Source organism: Mixophyes fleayi, chromosome 2 (genome assembly GCF_038048845.1).
Source record: "Mixophyes fleayi isolate aMixFle1 chromosome 2, aMixFle1.hap1, whole genome shotgun sequence".
In the NCBI taxonomy this organism is placed as follows: domain Eukaryota; kingdom Metazoa; phylum Chordata; class Amphibia; order Anura; family Limnodynastidae; genus Mixophyes; species Mixophyes fleayi.
Genome location: NC_134403.1, coordinates 127,762,080 through 127,777,091, shown reverse-complemented (window position 1 = coordinate 127,777,091; position 15,012 = coordinate 127,762,080). Strand labels below are relative to the sequence as shown.

Here is a 15,012-nt window from a genome sequence, read left to right as displayed (position 1 = left end):
ACTAAATATCTAGAAAATCTAGCGTTACACACTGGGCTACTCGGGTAAATGTATTTAGATGATCTTAACAGTAACCCCTTCACTGCCGCGCCGCTTAGCTTCCTGGAGATACTAAAAACCACGTTATATAGAGGTACGGAAGGAGCGGACATGTAATGTATGTATAGTAACCCGGGCAGCTGTGATATATACCTGTTGTCACGCTGCGTGCTATGTGCTGCATAGGATGTATGTCCTGTATACGATGTATGCATGTGCTGTATATGATGGATATATGTCCTGCATACGATGTATGTATGTATGTATGTATGTGCTCTATATGATGCATGCATGTGCTGTGTATGATGGATATATGTCCTGCATACGATGTATGTATATGCTGTATAGGAAGCATGTGCTGTGCAGGACATACAGGGCAGCGTGACATCTAGTACAGTATTCAGAAGGCCGGCAGCACACGTGGGGCGTGTCTCACATGCTGCTCTTTCCAGACATCCGATTGGCTGCTTGTCCTTATACCACGCCCTCAGCGGCGAGGCAAAAGGTCAGGCTTGCTGTCCACAGGCAACGATGGCGGCGCTCAGGGTTCTCATAGACGCGCAGAGGGTATTCATAAAAGGGCAGGTGAGGACTGTAATAGCCTCTCACTAGACTTGTTTCTACGTTATGTGTGCTGGCCTTTCTGTCGCTATAAGCACAGGCATTAGGTTGGGAGTATTAACAGTGTTGCAGAATATGACTTAACTGATGTATACCTCTTAGAAGGGGAGTATCTGGTTTAAAGTCCGTGCAATTTATTTGTACTGTTCATTTTTTCATAAGTACAGTCTTGTCATAATATTTGGTGAACGTTTGTCGTTTTAGATATTAAAGGATTATTAAGTCTTGTCTACTTTCTAGTATAACTAGTTGGGCTTTGTAATGTGTTGTCAATGACTGGTATGACAAGGTATAATGGGTAAGACACTCACATACTGTATTTGAACATTTTACTGCCCAAGGAGTGTAAGCATTGAGTTAATCACTTCCTGAGCACAGTAGCAGTATTTGTGGTATTTAAACAATATCCCCATTGTTCTTTAGAGCTATGTGTATTTGCAATGAATATTCTTTAAAGGTCCATTGGATTAACTGTTAAAAAAAAAAAAAGAATCATTAAGGTTACCATAAGCAGTACAAATGCTGTATAGCTTTGTTATACTACTTTTTTTTATTACTTGCTTTACCTCATGCCTGAACAAATTCATTGACAATTTAAGGGCAGCACCAAAAGTTAAAATCTGGCACATATTTAATACAAAATTTGTGAGCACAGAAATGATTAGATGGAACTATGGCAGGTAACTGGTTTAAAATGATCAGCAAATTATTGCTCCAAAAATGATCTAACTGCCCAAATGAGCAGCATTTTATACATAGTACAACAGTCTATACTAACCTGTGCTCCTAGAATGAATATGGTACACACCAGCCTATGGCCCCAAACAGGAAATAGGTGCACATTATCTTGTGCAGGGCCGGATTACGGGAATGGAGGCCCCTGGGCTAAGGGCGCCTCCATTCCCCCGTGAGGCCCCCAATGTGAGCCACCCGCCGCCCCCCCCCCCCCCCCCCAAGCGCTTACCTGTCAGTTCAGTCATCCGTCCCCGGCGCGCTGTAAGCTCCTTACTGAGTTCACTCGCGAGATCTCCTCAGTAAACAGATTACTGAGCGCCGGGGACTGAGGACTGAACTGACTTTGCTCGGCAGCATTGATCGGGCTTGGGGTGCCCCCGCCCCCGGACCGATCAATAATGCTGCTGAAAACTTTGAAGGGCCCCCTGGATGCCCAAGGCCCCTGGGCTATAGCCCAGTTAGACCTCGGGTTAATCCGGCGCTGATCTTGTGCCACCTACCCCACAAAAAGCAACAACATCTGACCTAAACTTTTCTTGCTCCTATAGTAGGGAAGAGGAGAGATGTGGATGAGGTTGTTGGACTGCAAGGGTGTGTGTGTGTGAGATATTGAGCAAAGGCCATGATAAGCGGAGAGGGTTGGAATTGGACTAGAAACAGAACTAGGAGGGGACTCTTCAGTGGACAGGAGCAAGATGTGGGGGAGGAGTGGAGATAGGGCTGATTTGGGGGGATATGAACGAGAAAGGGAGAGGCAGGAGAAGGAAGGAGTGTTGTGGGGGAATAGATTTCCAGGGGGAAAAGGTAGTGGGGAGGTAGGAACAGAATGACACTGAGAGAAGAGCAGCGAAGGGGACAAGAGGGAATGGGGGTGAGGGAGGGACAAATGGGGGAGGAGTAGTGAGTCACAGCAGGAGCACAGAAGCAGAGGGGATGGAAGAGAGAGGGGAGACAATATAGGAAGGTTGGACAAAGGAAACAGAGGGAGAGGGCAGATGTGAGAGAGGAGCAAAACATAATGGGCCTGAGTTGACAAAACCACAAAACCATGTTGCATTGGAGGGGGAGGTAAACTTTAAATTTCTTTTATTCCCCATTTCATATTGTATTAAATTGTTTAAAATTCACTATAAAAATAAAGCTACAAGGTATTTGTGTGCCACATGAAAAAGCAGCAAGTGTTTTCCTTATGTGCAAAATAACAAACTAATTTGCACTCCTTGCATTGTAACATGGTTTGTCCAGGATCAGATTTACTCCTTTTTTACCTTACTTTCCTTAATGAGTCATGCCTAATAATGCTAGAGATAAAACAAGGGTAGATGGGGAGCCAGTTAAAGATTCATGGTAAGTGGAAAAGCAAGTGGTTTAAAGGTGGGAATACAAGGAGCAGTATAAGTGATAATAGTCCTCTGTTGGGCTATCACTGGAGTTTCTAGCTTAAGTGACTCTGTCTGAGGTACACAATGCTGAACGTTATTCTTCTACGAATTTAATGCTGAGAAGTGAGTCTAATGGAAATCTGGAGATGGGACTGTAGTGTGGAAGAAAGGGGGAAGCAGAAAGCACAGAGGCAGTTTCTTCTAGGGCACCTATTTTAGTTTCCCAGGTGACCAGGATTTGTCCAGACCTGTTTGTTTATCACGTAAATCATACACAATGAGAACAATGTACTCCTGTCACGATTCAACTTTCTTTGCTCCTAGCGTGGACAGCACAGAGCCTCCAGTCTAAGAACGCTTTGTGGCAGCTGTCAGTCAACACAGCTGACACTGTAGAAGTGATGCAATTCAGTAAAGAAATATAATATCACTTTTTATTAATTTGGGTTAGATTAGTTATACTTCAACCTCTTCATATGTGGAGGGTTTCACCCCTCCGTGAACAGACTATCTTTCTGTAAAGCACTGAACACATGCATGTGTAATGTTTATTGCATTTATAATATGGTCATTGTTGTGTACATAGAGAACTTACAGTTATTTATAAGGGTTAACCATCACATAATTGTGGGGAATAAGGGATAAATCATAACTGCAGTGTAAATATGTTACATCAAATGAATCCATTGATAAATTGAGCTATTAAAGTGTAAAACGGGAAGGCTGAAAGTCTGTTGTATGTTCCAGTGTGAGAAGATAGGAATGTCACCTGTGGCAGCTTCAAAGAGCCGCTGCTGTGAGATATAGCCTGGCCTGGGATGGAGTTTGACACCTAAAAAAAAAAGACTTTTAGGAACCGCTCAGCATGGTGTCTCAATCACAGAGCCCATCTGCTAACTTGGCAATACTTTATATAGATAAATAGAATTCAGTTTTAAAATATGCCACTTAAAATCAATAAAAGTAGTGATCAACCGCATATTTCCCCAAAGCATAATGAAGGGCAGCTCATATTTCAAATTCAGAATTCTGCCCTACAGAGAAGTTAAGGAAATGAGTATAAGCTCTACGATTACACTGTATTTAGATATCAAAAGATGGACAAGTTCATAGGGGATTTGTTAATAATGAATTTGGATCTGTGTGACGCTCCACAGAAAAGTTAAGACACATAGTAGAATTGGTTAGTAAATCAGGCAACATGCAAATGGTGATTGAAAAAAGTGTCACAGGCCACAACCCCCTGGGGGTAGGAAGAGGTGTGAAAGTGTCTTTAAAAGGCTGAGACCAGGTACTGCAAGTTGTCAGACTTTGGGAAATCAATTCACATTGATAAGCTGTACATCTTCCAAGCCAATTTCCCTTGGCCAGAATATAGCACTTCGATGTAAGTTATACTCTGAATCTAATCCTTTTTATTTTAAACTGTTTTGCTTGTGTATGTTATGTCAATCTATTAATTGTATTTTAATTATTTTTTATATCTGAATGTCCTGTGCTTTTGTATATTAAATCTTTAATTTAATATGTTGCATCCTTGATACTCTAACGAATCCATTACCCTGCTAAGAAGAAATAGCTCGACCAAGTTAACCCTTTGAATGCCAGTGTGTGATTTGTTGATACATTTGATTAACAAGCTGTGCGTGCTTGTATTTACATTTGTGTAACAGTCTGGAGTGTGAAGAGTTAACCCTTTGTTCTCTGGTGGGGGCCTTGTTACCCTGTGGATAGCTAGAAGCCTTGTGGGACAGTATATTGGGGGTTCTATTGCCTGTATTCAATAGGTGGTGGCAAAACCAAGTGTATAGGGGTGTGAGCGCTCTATGGGGCGATTTAGTAGGTCTATAACCTGTGTGATAGGTAAAGAGAGACTGCATGCTGGAATCGTGTGTAGCCTCATACAACGAACACCCCAAAGTCACGGCAGCTGGGAGCGTGTTCTTGACAGTTATTATGCGGTAAACACAATCAATGTTTACAAACACTTATTATTAGAACTATTTTTAATATTGGTAGGTTTCATGTTAACAATTACACATAACTACAAATGTTCGTTTTTAGCTTTGGCAGGCAAAGGCTACTTTGCCTGTTGTTACTTCTGGTCAGTTCTGAGTGAATGTGGCCACTATTAATTCCAAACATGGATGTTTATTGATGTGCAGTAAATGATTTAACAACGTGTTGTATTCAGTTTGTGGAAAAGCACCCTTGCCCTGTTTGTATGTTTCAATAAATGTAACTGAATAAAAGCTGACAGCCTCAATCTAGTACAAAGGTAAACGGAACATTTAGTTTCTGAACTACCATTTATGTAATGATTTTTAACAGTATAATAATATAAAAATGTCACACATAACTTCAGGCACCCTTTGTTTTGTTAATCTATATATAATATATTATATAATCTGGGAGGGCATCTGAAACATACAGATAAAGAAAAAAACACACAATGGATTGGGCGCTATATGACCTGATGGAGTAAACTGTACTTGCCTTAGCTGCAGCTCTCTAAAACTGGCAATAGTGAGATTGGTTGGATAAGTAGCGTAGCTGCCACATTCTATAACATGCAGTTGGTGCAACTCTTTCTTTGGAAGTCCTTGGTACAGAGCATAGCTGTAGTTTAGCCAGGAGTATACAAAAGCATGGTTTTGTCTTTGTTATATCCTCAATAGGCTTAAAAAACAGAGGTTTGAATTGTAGCTAGCACTTGCTCTCAGGAGAACCACCTAGGCGCTGCACACACGGTGGAGATCTGTGCATTTAATGTTAGGGATGAATTGAGTGTGTGTGTGTGTATATATATATATATATATATATATATATATATATATATATATATATATATATAATTATAATGTGTAATTGTGAAACAAACTTGTCTTTTTCAATCTGCTGATATATTATGAAAGAACATAGGATTGATTCTACTCATTACTCATAGCACATATTGTCATCATGCTCTTGCATAAGCACAACTTGATTTCCCAGTTGGATTAATTATTCAGAGAGCTTCTTCACTTCACTGTTTTGTAACAAGTTAGTGTCCCTTCTACTCTTACGGTATCTGTTGCTTTTCATGTGACTGAGACATATTTTTGTGATCAAGCGCTCATATATGAGAAGGGAAATATTGTCATATAAACAAGATATAAGATGCAACAGACTCTTTGTCTAAGCTCACACTTGAGATACATATAGACATTATTAGGGTGTTTGCAGGAAAAAAAAAAGTTGGCTGACAGTAAAAATAAAGTGTATTTTGAAAGTAATGTAGTTCTTAAGTGCATTATTATAATTTGAATGGGGCAGTTGTAAGATACCTGAGTGATTTGACAGGGCAGTTCTAAGATATCTGTCTTCTTGGCAGCATCTATGTATATGTGAGTCTCGCCTGTCATCACTCAGACGCTCGCTGTAGTTTTTGTGTTCTGACCTCTGTTTTCTTCACTCTTCCATTGGTTGCTAGTTAGCCATACTGGTAACTATAGTTATGTGTGCAAAACCTGGAGGGAGCAGATGGCCGATAGCACATGAAGTTCTGTGGCAATAGGGGCTTCTAAAGGCGCAGACCCTGACTAGCTCGGCTGTAATGGTTCATCTGTTGGTTTCACTGCTGATTATAACAATCTGACATCCAAGTAATTGATGACAAAACTAATGCTGAATTGGGGGGCAATAAAGCTAAGTTTGGATTCTTGTCTAACTAGAAAGTAAGATACCCTTAATACAATTAAAGTTTAAATAGGTATATTTAGGCTGAGGTTTTTCCCTGGGGCAGACACATCTGACAGAATGCCAATGTGAGACTACCCTAACGCTGGCCACAGAAATTGCTGAAAAATATCTACTGATTTGATTACATTCAACCAACTTGGACCCATATAGCCCTATGAAATATCATATTTGATATAGGTTTATGGGAAATAAGGTTGACCCTTAAACCGATACTGCTCTTGGTACATGTGTGATGACTTGAAAGTGGTAGGTACAAGTGTGGGGTCAGTTTTACATCGCAATCCATGTGTTTGGTCTGGCAGTGGTATGTCTGGATACGTGCAACATCTTCAGTGCTGTGGTTGTTTATTGATCGGGGCAAAAGTAGATTGTGCAGTGTGTGGAAAGTTTAAACAATTTTTCGAGGTAATTTGGGTGTGGAGCTGCTTTCCCATAATATCTGGTTGTTTGTTTGAGATTTTATCTTGCATAACTAAAAGCAAGTACTATTGAATTTTCCACTTATTTATGAATACAGATCTACCGATGATTTGTTTCCATATGTTCCACTGTGTATAGTTATAAAACTACTCTATGTATATATATTATAATTTGGGCATATTTTCTCTTGCATGTATTGTGCCATTTAATTTGTCATAAATGTCATTTAGCATTTGAGTCCTATTCTAATAATGAAAAGTGATGCAAATTTTCAAAATTCTTAAATTAACGCAGTTTCATTCTTATTACAGCTTCTTCCCTCTTTGAGAGGTATTTATTTCCTTTTGTAAAGGAAACTATTTTTGAAGTAAACCTATCCCTCTTTATCAGGCAGTGTATGCTTCCAGCAATTCATCAAAACATGTAATCCAAGTCAGTTGGCAATAAATCTTTCCTTCCTTCCTAAGCAGGCTGAGTTTTTGAAGGCTGCTTGTAGCCTTTGTAGGTAAAAGAAGTAACTGTGCAGGTCAAATAATAGGAAGAGCAATACAATGACAGCTCTTCCTTACCTTGACATAATTTGCAGTGAGTGAAAGGTGACATGCTCCACCTTCCTTAGAAACGTGCCTTTCAGTGGACTCTTCCAGGCCCTCTGGAAATAGAATAACTATGCAGTCTCTTGTGTAATAACACAGGGTATACAATACATATTCTATTACAATGGTTCTCCTACCATACCATGAACCACAGATATTAGGATTTAAGTGTCTGAACTCTGTGCCTCAAACCACACATACTGCAGCTATATTGTCCTATCAAATGTGCACCCCTCTCCCTCCAAATCTAACAGAAGGGCCCAGAACCCCAACAAGTGTGCATTTACTACTTCTTGGACTAAACTACACTGAACAGGGGTCATTATCGCTAAGAGGGTGTTTGCTATGTCTGTTTGCATTCTAATACTGCTGTCGCTACAGCAACAGCTCATCTTTCATAGTGATGCATGTTCCATTCCAAACATTTAAATAATGGGAATTCATGTAGGTTGTTTTAAAGTGCAGTGTAACAGGGTTTGTGTATTTTTCCAGCATAGAGAAGTACCACTGTGGACTTTGATGAGTGGACCCCTTTTAAACTCACTCGCTCCAAAGACACAAACTGAGGGTTTGTTTTGCTTAGTGATCCTGGATTTTTTTTTTACAGATCATCTTAAAAGTTTTAACTGCAAATTAAACAATTTTTATATCTATGGTTATTCAGCATTTTAGAATATTTTCTGACATGTTCTATTGCTGTTTTTGTCTATAAGAGCTAGTTTCTATGTATCTTATTTTCAAGTGTGTAGTAAAATGATGTTTTAATGAAATATCAGTAGTCTGCTGATTAGGTCTCAGAAAAGCCCTCTGTGGGTGGTTTTTGAGTGCACGCCTATGCGTACATGCAGATTATTCATGAGGGGAATTTGTAGCCAAGCCCCTCTTAAACTACTCTGTTTATATTTAGTGCAGACAAAAAAGTGCTGGCTGGTTCCCATATCAACCAACCAGATTCTGTAATGTGTGTGTGTGTGTATATATATATATATATATATATATATATATATATATATATAATATATAAAGCATCAGCATATTCTAAACACTTTACAATTGGGGACAAACACAATAATGAAAAATGATTGGTGCTCTGTCTCTCTCCTCTTTGCCCATAACTAACACCCCCCATCTGCCCTTTCCCCTCATCTCCTATCCTAGCAGGGGCAAACGCAGGATTTTTAAGGGGGGGTTTCCAAATAGTTGAATTCGGAACAAAGCAAAATAAAGCATAAAAAAATCATTCCTACCACACACTAAAATACTGTACATTAAAACAATCTAAACCCTTCATTAAAATGAGTATTAAAACTCCATATTAAAACTAGCAATGGTACCGCACATCAAAATAGTATTGATAACACACATTAAAACTAACATTGCCAATGTATATGAAAAAAAACGAACAACAAAAACAAACAAAAAACATTTATAACATGACACAAGTTTGGACTATATATAATATATATATATATATATATATATATATATATATATATATATATATATATATATATATATATATATATATATATATATACATATATATATATATTTAAATAGATTTGTTATTGGGTTACAGGGTGAAATCAGATACTGGCCACAATCAATCTGATGTACTGTTTTATTAAAAGACCAAAGACTCCATTTCTGGGCAGCCTGCAGATTATGCAGAGCTGTGTGATTATATATAAATATTGTGTTATAGGATTCCTCTACTTTTTTAATCCTATAATACAATATTTATATATAATCATATAGCTCTGCATACCCTGCAGGCTCCCCAGAAATGGAGTCTTTGGTCTTTTAATAAAACAGTACATCAGATTAATTGTGGCCAGTATCTGAAGCGCTTTTATTATTTAATAATTGAAATAGCGCTTGAAACATCAAGCCATAGCGTGCCCCAGCAGGGAAGCCAGCCAGTGATGCCGGGTATTCAAGGGAGGAGTTGCTGCGCTCGCGCATGCGCAGCAGCTCCTTCTCGCCGAACGGGGGTTATACAGCAGCCGCGGCGCTGTGACAGAAGCGTCGCGGCGGTGCTGTACTAGAAAAAATCTTTGGCATGTTTTAACACATGCTTTTGCCCGACTGATCCGCGGAGGGGGGGGGGGGTGTGTTTCTGGAGACTCAGAAACCCCCCCTGCGTGCGCCCCTGCCTAGATTCTTTCTGAACTTAACATTCTTTGTTTTTGTCTTGAGGTTGTTAACAAAAAATAAATAAAGTTAAGATTGGTATTAGCAGAATAGCAGTAAGGGGATCCTGCTCGCAGTCTATATGGATGTAGGATTTTGATACATGTTGTTAGGTGTCACTTATTGCATATTGATGCCACCAAATAACATTGGGTAAAAGTGCTTAGTGAGGCTTGGGATCTATATAGGGGGGTTTCAATCTAGAAGGAGACTAAATGTAAGCTTCTATGAACTGTGTAGTTTTGATGTACAGAAGAAGGATCAGGAATTTGGTAAGCTTGCCTAAAGAGAGGAGTTTTCAGGGCACGTTGGAAGTTTTGGAGGCGAGGGGAAAGTCTTTTTGCATGAGAGAGGTCTACAGAGTGGATGAAGCCTGAAAAAAATTCCTTTATTTGGGGGTGGTCACCGGTAATGAGTGTAGTTGAAGAGTGCACATCTTGGCAGTGCAGTGGGGTCGAGTTGGGAGATGTTTTGAGAAATGACGAGATGTATGTGCAGTTTTGTATGTTAGTAGAAGTATTTTATGTTTGGGTAAAGTACAAGTGTAGGCAACCAATTTATAGAGTTTGAGCAGCAGTAAAAAGAATTAGTGTAGCTGCTGCATTAGATTGTAGGGGTAATTCTGGTAATATTTTTACACCGTTTTTCATAAATATTACACAACTATGTTTTTTTTTTTTTCTTGTTTTTTTTTTTTTTAATCCGTTCTCTTTCTTCTTTGTGGTATTCATTATTGTAAAGTCAGGCTTCATGATAATATGCTAATTGCGGGTTATTACTTTATAGCATTCTGCATCCTGGACAAGATGGTGTTATTTTGCTTCACGTATCCAGTACTCAACAGCCTATGATCCGGAAGAAAAGGTAATATTTTGCATTTAATATTTACTTTTATCCTTTACTGTTTTTTTTTTTTTTTTTTTTTTTGCTAAAACAGTAACACTTTATACTTTTTCTAAACACTTATTTTATCATTTTGAATGGACAGGGAAATAAATAATTAATAAAACGGTATAGTGATTTATATATTGGGCCGGATTATACTTTCAGAGTAAGTACCTGTATCAGAATACTTGTTTGTAAACGGGCAGCACGGTGGCTTAGTGGTTAGCACTTCTGCCTTACAGCACTGGGGTCATGAGTTCAATTCCTGCCCATGGCCTTATCTGTGTGGAGTTTGTATGTTCTCCCCTTGTTTTCGTGGGTTTCCTCCGGGTGCTCCGGTTTTCTTCCCACACTCCAAAAACATACTGGTAGGTTAATTGGCTGCTAACAAATTGACCCTAGACTGTGTCTGACTCTGTGTGTCTGTCTGTGTATGTTAGGGAATTTAGACTGTAAGCCCCAATGGGGCAGGGACTGATGTGAGTGAGTTCTCTGTACAGCGCTGCGCAGCTAGTAGCGCTATATAAATAAATGATGATGATGAAGGCCTGGTCAATGAGAGAATTGCACATTATTCCTACCATTCATAGTACATTGTTTGGGAAATATAGTAATCTTTGAGGTGTAATCACATTGATATAGTCACAATGCTTATCTTATTCCACCTAAATATGGAACAAAGCTACATTATAAGGCAGCACAGTGGCCTAGTGGTTAGCACTTCTGCCTCACAGCACTGGGTTTATGAGTTTTGATTACGACTATGGCCTTATCTGTGTGGAGTTTGTATGTTCTCCCTGTGCTTGCGTGGGTTTCCTCTGGGTGCTCCAGTTTCTTCCCACACTCCAAAAAAAAACCATACTAGTAGGTTAATTGGCTGGTATCAAAATTGACCTTAGTCTTTCTGTCTGTGGCTGTGTGTGTGCTTGATTGTTAGGGAATTTAGACTGTAAGCTCCAATTGGGGCAGGGACTGATGTGAGTAAGTTCTCTGTACAGTGCTGTGGAATTAGTGATGCTATATAAATAACTGATGATTAATATTGGTGACTTTCAGTGTTTTTATTATTTAAGCAGAGTTGACCAATCAAAAACCAACAAAGCACACTGCATCCTGCAATTTGAATTGATCTTTTGAAAAGTTAATTCGTCACAAACATCCCCAGTCATATCTTTGGTATTAAGTTTGTAAAAATTCAGTTTTAAGTACTCTTGAGATTTATTTATTTTTTTCAATTACTTGAATAGTTGCAGCTCGATGAAAATGATTAGTTGCTGCTCAGTGACTTCAAATTCATCACAAACTCTTGGTGCTGGGATGGGATAATCACGCTATGCCCTATGTGAGTGCTTAAAAGTCAGTAAATGTCCTTTCTGGATTAAAGAACGATCATGTTCCGTCTGTTTATCTTCGTTTTTCCATTCAGTAAGTGGTCGCTCCTACGGCTAGAAGACTTGTGAAAGATTGGGAGACCTTGCTGGCAAAATCCTGCTATATGTCCACTAAAAGGCTGTTGCTCTTTATATAAATTGTGTTGCATTGAATTTATTTTCATGAAACAAATTTAGGCGGCCAAGAGTTTACTTGTTATATGCTGAATAACATATTTCAACTTGTTCTGTAAAATGAAGAGAATGTACTTGTGTGTAGTTCCTAAATAAAGTACAGTAGTTATCTAGATCAAAATGTCCATTTATTTGCAATAATAGAACAAATATTTCCTTTCTACTGTTCATTTGTTTCATGTTCAGCAACTCAGATCTGTGTTTGTTTAGTGTCAGAAGTATTAAAATACAATAGCAAGCTATGCAAGTTCTTGCTACGATTTCAGGATGTCTGGTTTAAAGATATCTTTCAAAGGGGAAAACATTGGTTGGGTGCTTTATACGAGCCAAGCAGTTTCCGAAACTCAAACTTGAACTCAGAACTTCTTAGAAGGGAACATTCTTTGAAGGTCCAGATGGCTATGTTGCCTAGTTGTGTTTTCTTTCTTGTTGTGTGTATTATGCTACTGTAGACACAAAATGGAATAAAGATTACACAATTTTTGAAGGTGACCATGTTATTAGTAGCTGTTATATAAGCAAAGCTTAGGGTGAATGTAACTTTTAGATTTTTCTATAAATAAAACACGGTGGTTAAGTTGGTTGTTTTTTTTTTTTTTGTCTTTTTTTGAAGTTAAGATCTACTTTTATAAATCAAGGGGCAGGCATTTTTTTGTGCTCCAAGGAAAACCATTTTGAGTGATGAAGGTACAGGTATGCTGACCTGCTGCTAGATGCCTACCTGTTTAATTTAGTAACATTTTAGCTTTTGGTTACTTCAGTGACCCATCTTCCTGAACCCAGCTTCAGGCATGAGGAATGAGACTTGACACCAGTGACAAGCCGTATAATAATCCTTTAGTATAGATAGTCCTTTCTCTAAAGAGCAGACCTGTGCATACTGTGCAAACAACGTTTACATTTCAAATCGCTATGCATGTTTTTATATTGATCTTGCCTACTTTCTGTAGTGCATATCACACTGCTGTCCCATTGATGTGTGCTGTCTCATGTTAAGAACTAACTCCCAAAATTTACTATCAATCCCTTCAAATAAATAAGAAGTTTAAGAGAACTGGACAAATTCATTCATACTATGCTAGGAGCTCACATAGATCTACAGCTCCAGCCCCTCTTGGGTTCAGGCCACGGGGGTTACAGACTGTACCCCGCCCCTCCCCTTTACCCTGTTTACTACAAGGGAGGACTGGTCACAATACAGGCTGGTGGTTTGTTCACAAGTAGACTACCATGTAAAGTCTCTGTGTTTAATTGTATCTAGTACAGGGAATAGAATATCTAATTAACCTATATAAATAGACAAAGTCCTATTGTAAGCATTTTATACATTAATCTATAAATATTTTCATTAGACAATTGCAAAAGGGAAAATATGCAGCCCCATGAATATCTTTGACAGGCCTGTGTGGAATAACACAGTGAGTGGGAGTTAGACAATTCTAGGAGAAAGAAAAGAGCCAGAGAACATAGAGCACTCTAGGAAATAAAAGCCACATTCTAGGCATCATGTATTCTTTTTTTTTTTTTTTCTTCCTCTGCTGCAATTATTTATCAGACCCTGGTTGTGCTGCTGAATGTGCTTATTACAAATAAAGATGCATGGAAGTATTTCTCTCTCCATTTAATGTGTTATAGTCATAGCTATCTCTTCATGCTTTTCTAGCACACGTACAATATATGTGAAATGTATTTTAATGGTATTTGAATACCTTCTTCTATCCTCTCATCTTTTCTTTTTGTTTCTCCAGACATTTGAAAAAATTTTAATTGCCAACAGAGGAGAGATTGCATGTAGAGTAAGTACCTGTATCAGAATTGTGTGTCTCTACTCAGTGGGCACTTTTTATTAGGTACTCCTGCTTGTTTATACACCAGAATGGGGAAGAAATTTGATCTAAGTTACTTTGACCATGGAATAATTGTTGGTGCCAGATGGGGAGGTTTGAGTATCTCAGGCACTGCTAATCTCCTCCTAGGATTTGCATGCACCACAGTCTACAGAGAATGGTTTTCAGAACAATTAAAAAACATCCAGTGACGTCCGTTCTGTGGGGCAAAAATGTGAATTAGGGAGGTCAGAGGAGAAACTGGTTGTCTCCGTCCCAGACTGGTTCAGCCTGACATGTAGACAACAGTATCTCATATAACTATACATTACAAGAGTGATATGCAGAGGAGTGTCTCTGAATGCACAGCACGCATTGGAATGGACGGGCTACAGCAGCAAAGGAACCATACCGGGTTCTATTCATGTCTGCTAAGAACAGGAAACTGAGGGTACAGCGGGCACAGACTCACCAAAACTAGACAATTGAAGATTGAAGAACCTTGCTGGCCTGATGAATATTACATTTCTGCTTTGACATTCAGATGCTAGCATCAGAACTTCCATGGATCCATCCTGGCTTGTGGTTGTGGTGTGGGAAAATGTTTTCTTGGACACATTAGGCCTCTTAATACTAAATGAGTATCTTTTAGCTTGCATCCCTTTATGGCCACAGTCTACCCATCATCTAATGGTCACTTGCAGCAGAATCGCTCACTATGCCACAAAGTACACTTTATCTCAAACTGGTTCCACAGACATGGTAAACCTAACAATGAGTTAAGTGTACTCCAATGGCTTCCACATTCACCAGATCTCAATCCAACAGAGAACCTTTGTGATATGGTGGAATAGGAGATTTGCAATACATATTCCACGTGGCAGTAATGCAGTCAATTGAATTCCCACCTAGAAATTAAGAAAAAAAATTCTATGAGTAGATACGTCCATAATGCAATTATGAGGTGACAACAAAGTTAAACAAATGAAAAAAAAAAAATATATATATA

At 38.7% G+C, this 15,012-nt stretch overlaps 1 protein-coding gene across 1 annotated transcript in view; it reads left to right on the top strand.

Moving 5' to 3' along the window:
• Nucleotides 1-532: 532 nt before the first annotated feature.
• The window catches only part of PCCA (propionyl-CoA carboxylase subunit alpha), a 357,370-nt gene continuing 342,890 nt past the window's right edge, over nt 533-15,012 (top strand). Inside the window, exons 1-3 of the mRNA XM_075199966.1 lie at nt 533-624; nt 10,514-10,591; nt 13,926-13,973. Of these exons, the coding sequence (XP_075056067.1) occupies nt 571-624; nt 10,514-10,591; nt 13,926-13,973 (180 nt within the window). The 5' untranslated portion in view covers nt 533-570. The remainder of the gene's footprint in view (nt 625-10,513; nt 10,592-13,925; nt 13,974-15,012) is intronic.